The 6,869-nt window shown below is 35.7% G+C and overlaps 1 protein-coding gene across 1 annotated transcript; it reads right to left on the bottom strand.

The window, feature by feature from the left end:
- Window positions 1-3,955: 3,955 nt before the first annotated feature.
- On the bottom strand, window positions 3,956-4,708 carry LOC140842845 (uncharacterized). The gene has a single exon (XM_073211036.1). It carries the CDS (start codon window positions 4,706-4,708, stop codon window positions 3,956-3,958), a length of 753 nt encoding a protein of 250 aa, XP_073067137.1.
- Between the last annotated feature and the right edge of the window lie 2,161 nt (window positions 4,709-6,869).

The raw sequence follows: 6,869 nt of genomic DNA, 5'->3' as shown, positions 1-6,869 counted from the left end.
GCAAGGGCAGATTGAATACGGCTGTTCAATCTCTTCTTGAAGCGATGCATCTTCAAGGCCTCGTCTCCCATTATGGTTGGGGAGTAAGTTCCCAATGAGTGGAACTTGGATGAATACTCCACCACTGTCATGTTTGGTTCTTGAACCAAGCTTTCAAATTCTGACAGCTTTTGCACTCGAACTGCTGTCGGAAAGTACTGCCTCAGGAATGCCTCTCGGAACCTTTGCCAAGTGATAGGTCCCGTCTCTATCATAGCTGGTGAGACTCTTTCCCACCATTTGGCAGCTTTATCCACAAGGAAGGGTGTAATCACCTCTACTCTGACCCTTTGGGGAACCTCAAGTAGTCGAAGATGGTTTTCCACCTCTTTCATCCAATTCTGTCCGACCTCTGGATCGGTGCTTCCATCGAAGTTAGGGACTCTTGCTCTTCGGAGAGCCTCATAATGTTGCTTAGTCCCATTTTGAGCTGGAGGTGGTGTTGGTGGCTGGTTAGCATTGGGGTTCACCAACCCTTGTAACGTGGTTGCCACAATCGTGGCTATCGCCATTAAATCCACTTGGCTGAGGCCAACTGCTGGTGGCTGTTGTTGTTGTTGTTGTTGTTGTTGTTCATTCTCATCGTTGCGGTTGTTGTTACGGTTGTTGTAACGAGGATTGCGGTTGTTTCTAACTGGGCGTCCGTCCATTTCCTACAATTAAGAGAGTTCTAAGGTTGATAACAGAATAGAGACTAAACAAAAGAATCACAAGGATTGAGTAATTGCTCCAAAAATTAAATATGAACCAATGGATAGAAATAATCTTTTATTGATTCCTCAAGAAAGTGCAATTACAAATTGAACTTTGAAAATGAAATAGAAATGTAAAGGGGACAAGTATCACAGGACTACTAATAATGTTCTAATCTATCACTTCTCCCAAATCTAAATCCATATGATCCTCTCCAACTTCCTCTTCTTCTTCTTCGGGATCCTCCTCGGGTTCATCTTCATGGTTGGCTATTACTGCTTCGAGATGTTCAATATGACCATGCAGAACTGCATTCTGGTCGCTAAGAACTTCAACAGTATCTTGCAACTCTTGAATCTGAGCATCAGTCTGTGCACTATACTGATTGTGCTGGTGCACAAGTTGGTGATTCTGATCCTTGAGTATTTGGATCTTCTCGAGTAGTGTATCACGTAACTCGATAATTCTACCACAGTCTCTTGGGACATCTCGAACTCTTCTTGAGTCTTCCTATGTCTCTCTTCTGCTTCATGCAGATAGTGAGCATAACGTTGAACATCACCCTCTAAGTGTTCTGCTCGACGCTCCAATTCATCTTTGTCCAACTCTAGACAATAGTTATGTTGCTTGAGTTTCTCTAGCTTCCTTTCTAGGCTCTTAACGTAACTACTTTGGTCAGCCATATCCTACATCCAACACATGAGGGTAAAGGTTCAGAATTGATATCAAGAATATGGATTAAGTTATAGACAAGTACTGGAATGAATAGAATCAGTAAGCCTATAACATTCAATAGCAGAAAATAGCTCCAAAACTTTCGATCTCAGAATGGCGTGAAAAATTTACTGAAAATCCTTGACATCAAGAACATGAATGGTACCAAGTTTGGTGTAAAAATACTAAGCCATTTGAAAATGAAAATTCCTCAAAGTTTAAAAATTTTGGAAAATTTTACGGAAATGATTATATCCCTATCTAAACGATGGATTTTAGGCTTCGTCGGTGGTGCTAGAACGATGAATGGTTCTAGGTTAGGTTCTCCTCGTCGAGAGCTTTCCAACGCCTACATTTAATGGTAAAAATTCCTCCTGGATCAAAAGTTATGGCCGTTTGAAGTTTGCGCGAAAAACACCTCAACTTCTATGCCATTTTGCGAGGTCTACTGCATTTGCTTGCTGGAATACACTGTCTACTGCAATTCTGATGCTACTGCAATCAGTCTGCTGCTTTTCCAGCATTGTCTGCTACATTCCGAGTCTACTGACTCAGTCTCCTGCATTCAGACCTACTGGTTTCCTTCTACTGGTTCTGGGTTCGGCTACTGGTTTCCATCTACTGGTTCTGGTTTCGTCTACTGGTTTTGGCCTACTGAATTTTTTTTTTTATTTATTTATTTATTTTTTTTTTACTCGTTTCAGTAGTCTATTACAGTAGCTTATTTTCATTTGTCTATTTTAGTAACCTTCAGAACTTATTCTCAGAAGTATATAAGAACTTATTATTTCTAGTTCCTCCTCCCCAGATTATGAAACCCGGTTCTGCTCTGATACTACTTCAATGTCACGCCCCGGGACGGGGGTTGGTTGACACCGGCGTTGCTCTCAAATATTCATTCGAAAATAACAAGCCTCAGAAGTACAGAATTTCAGAAACCCGTCTTTTATTCATAATAATCATTGTCTGTTACAACTCAATGACAAATGTTTTACAGCGGAAATGTAAAACCATAAAATTACATTGTCTGAACATATGCAGCGGAAAATAAACCATAAATCAGAACTAAGAACAACGATCTTCATCACCAGCCCCAAAACTGACGTTGCTCCTCTTCTTCTATCAACTCTTCCTCGTTCTTATCTGAGATGGGTTTGGTGGGTGAGTGATATGATTGTCACTCAGTAAGCAGGGGCGGGAATAACTCCCAGTTTTCGAAATCGTTTTCAACAGAAACACAAATACAATAATATACAGAGAACTCTTGTTTTCAGAACAGTAATCAGAATTCAAGAATTACAGAACAAAATTCAGAATTAGTAAGCACTGAGCACGTTAGTGAATTTCATGGCTAAACTGATATCAGTCCCCTATATGTTCTCTCCTCTAAGGGGTGAGGCCAGAATCAGAATCAGAATCAGAATTCAGAAATGTTCAGAATATATATTCCTACCATTAGTTCACTAGGGAGTTTCAGTGCTTCAAAATCATATATCAGAAATCATACAGAAACTGAACTTTAAAACAGAATTATCAAACGGATTTCAAGATATTTACATATAAGTCCACTTACTGTAATTTGCTTAAAGTTTCGGTTGAAGTCTACTGGAATTTGGCTGTTCTCGCTACTGGATTTTGCTGCTTGACAAAGGCACTCTTTCTTAACTCGAAATTTAAGTGATAATCTCAAAGCTTGTGTAACTCATTTCAGAGACTTGAGGGTGTTATTTATAGGCCACAATCTGACTGTTACGTTTCCAATTAATGGCCATAATCTGACATTAACAGCCTTTATTCCATGTTAATGCTTCAGTTACAAGTCTGAGCTGAATCAGTAACTGACTGCTGCTTCTTTCTCGCTCTTCTGCTGCTGCTGAATTTTCGTTCTTCTTCTACTGCTGCTGCTGGAAAATACATGTCTGCTGGAAAAGTACCAGCTTCTGAATATTATCTTCTGCTGAAAATTTTGCATTGCTTACTGAAATGCTTTTGCTGGAAATTCGGGTTCTCACACATTGAATATTAATTATTTGACATTATATTGATTCTCTCTTAGTGACTCAAATGATGCAGATGAACCATATGCACATTAAAATTTATCTAAGAAAAAATAAAAGATAAAGATAAATCACAACGACATCTAATATTAAAAAATGAGATGGAAAAAACTTTTCGTTTTGTTTAGATAAATTTTAATATATGTAATATAGATTTTATTATCGTCACAAAAGATACTAAGATATCATCAATGTAAAATAAACGAACAAATAAATTAATGAAGATATTGTTTCCTAACAATAAAAATTTCTGCACCTTTTTTCACATGTCTGTTCATATTATTCTGGATTTTTCTTATATAATCAATCCACTGGACCAATGCTGATATGTAGCTAAACAAAACAACACGTGACGTGGCTTACCAATTACACATCTTACCCCATCCATACTATAATACGAGGTTTTACATCTCTGTAAAACCTCAATTACATACTTGATTATTTCATCGTATTCATATTCGTGAGACGAGACTAAAAGACGATGATGTCATGGTAGCTACACTAGCATCGTGTTTGCAACTCAACACATTCAAGAAATCATCGCTCCACGAATTTCTCTGGTTGGCAGGGGTATTCCTCCCTCTGCCTTCCATTGCTGGCCGTGATATTCCTCCAGAATTCCGGCGAACTTGCCGGTTTTTCATGTCTCGGAGGTCCATTTCCGGTGGAGACTTTACCACACCAAACATGAGACCATACCACCTAGGCTTCCTTACCTCGAATTTCGCCCTTTTTTTCAAACGAAGCCGGGGAACACAGGAGCCCTCCGACTTCACCGCCAAGCTCGGAATTTGGCAGGACTTATCATAATCCAACGAACGGCAGCTTCGCATGAATTTCGCATTTGCGTGGGTGCGTGTTTTCGTGGGAGTCAACAACTGATCCGGCAAAGACTCGCAATATCTCCTGGATGAACCGTTTAGGGTATCAAAAAGTACTGGTTTTTTCTTGTATGGTACAAGTTTCCCACAGAAAATTATGTCTTCTGCATGACACATTTCGGAGGTGAGATCATTGAAGAACTCGAAGAAATCTGATGGGTCCGAGCTTGTCCTATGGTCACGATCTTCCCGAGTGTGGGGAGAATCATTTTCTTCGGAGTGTAGTATGAAATCAGAGAGGGAGATCGCCTCTTCTTCATCGTCGTCTTCTTTTTCTTGGGGCTCTGCGGTTTCTTGACCTTGAAATCTGGAGTTTTTGGCCATTTTCAGAGAGAAATATCGTGGAATGGAGAGACTGCTGCTTATAAATTGAGAAGAAATCTGGGATAAATCATGTCGTATTATAATTTATGCAATTAAATAGTACTGGAGTGTCTTTTTTTAAAAAAAATATTAAAATACCATATATTTTTGTTAAATTAAGTGTTTTGTTTTTTATGGACAAACTAGAAATTTGAACTGCATGAATGTATTTCCATTGGTTCAGACAAAAAAAGTACTAATATATTTTTTTTTTATTGAAGTACGTACGAGTAGGACCAATAAAACTTAAAAAATGATTTTTGAATTTGGCGAATTAAGTGCATCACCAATTATCCCATGTAAATTTTAAACATTAATCAAACATATATTTTTAAACCCAGATCAAACTTTCAGAAAAATCACGTGTTTACATTTCTTGATTCACAAAAAATATTTCCGCCCTCCCCAGACCCCACTATTTTTTTTTCTCGTACGAAAATCAATACAAAAGAACTTAATTTCTAAATCGTCGGATTAAATTATTGAATTTCTGAATACATAGTAGGTCTCTTGTGAGACGGTCTCACGAATCTTTATCTGTGAGACCGGTCAACCGTACCGATATTCACAATAAAAAATAATACTCTTAGCATAAAAAATAATACTTTTTCGATCTGTCTCACAAAATATGACATATGAGACCGTCTCACACAATTTTTTACCCATAATATATTTTTTTCAAAAAAAGTCCATTCTTATAAATACAAGAAAATTTTAACTAAGATATATTAATGATTTGGCCAAAAACATAAAAGTGAAGGGACTTTGAAATTTTTAAAATGTGCCAAATCATAAAGACATGATAATATATAATAATTTTTTGGAGGAAACATGAGTAGATCTCTTGTGAGACAGTCTCACGAATCTTTATCTTATAGACGGGTCAACCATACTGATATTTACAATAAAAATTAAGTAATATTATTACCATAAAAAGTAATCTTTATCATGGATGACCCAAATAAGAGAGTTTCCTTATAAAATACGACCCGTGAGACCGTCTCACACAAGTTTTTGCCATAAAAAATAGCCCTGATTTGTGTGAATGTAATTTTGTAAGTTGATGTACAAGTAGATTACTTATTTCTATAAAGATTCCCAACTCCAAAAAAAATATGAAATTATTATATTTTGTATTACACATAATAGTATTTTTTAAAATTCGAAAATTAAATAATATATATATATATATATATATATATATATAATATATATATAATATATATATATATATATATATTATTAAGTTCAAACGAAATGGAAATTTTGTATATATCTAAAATTGTTTAGGTGGGTGGTTGCTGTTAATGTATTAATTTCAATATTGTGTTGTCCATTTCTTGTAAAACCAAACAGCAAAAGGGAAGGATAAAACAACTGGAAAAAAGGGTTTCTGAAAGACAAAAAACAAATTAATTTTATGAGATGCAAGCTAAATAAATAAAATAGTGGGCACATGGTCATTTCCCTTTCTTAAAATGGGACATTGATAGACCAGACCATGCACGAGAGGCTTGTGAACCAATTTATTTTTGTGGTCATACATATGATTTAATTTTGTTTATTTATTGCTGATTGTTGCAGCATGGGTTTCCCATTTCAGATACCAAATTAGAAGAACAAATGTATGTCAAATTATTATTTAAAAGTATGGTATATATTGCTAAATTGAGCATGTTTGAGTGAAAATAATATCGGAGTGAAAACAATATAGGATGAGTGACATCTTAAAAAGTTCTTTTAGTATATTGTGTCAAGTTGCTGACGTAGTTGTATGGTCTGATGGTTATTTGTGCCGTAAAAAAGGGCGTAAATTCTTAATATATGGGTAAATTTATATATGATTGAGACAATACAAACAAGAAGGAAGAATAAGACTTATATATTAACAGAGTATATGATGACTCTCTTTGAACTCATGAGTTTAATAGGCTAATATATTGACATGCACCCAAGTAAATGCAATGAGGGACGGAGCTAAAATTTTTATTTTGAAGGAGAAAATAAAATTTTCAAAACGTCGATTATTAAATTAAAAATATGAGTATAGTGTTTGATTTTTACTAAAAAAATAACAATAACTATATTTACTATATTCGACATATATTATCAAAATTTTGTT

Source organism: Primulina eburnea, chromosome 10, assembly GCF_022965805.1.
Source record: "Primulina eburnea isolate SZY01 chromosome 10, ASM2296580v1, whole genome shotgun sequence".
In the NCBI taxonomy this organism is placed as follows: Eukaryota; Viridiplantae; Streptophyta; class Magnoliopsida; order Lamiales; family Gesneriaceae; genus Primulina; species Primulina eburnea.
This window is presented reverse-complemented; position numbering and strand designations above follow the sequence as displayed.

Bases quoted from the DNA above. Each gene is read 5' to 3' on its own strand.
- LOC140842845 (XM_073211036.1), bottom strand. From the start codon at position 4,708: ATGGCCAAAAACTCCAGATTTCAAGGTCAAGAAACCGCAGAGCCCCAA.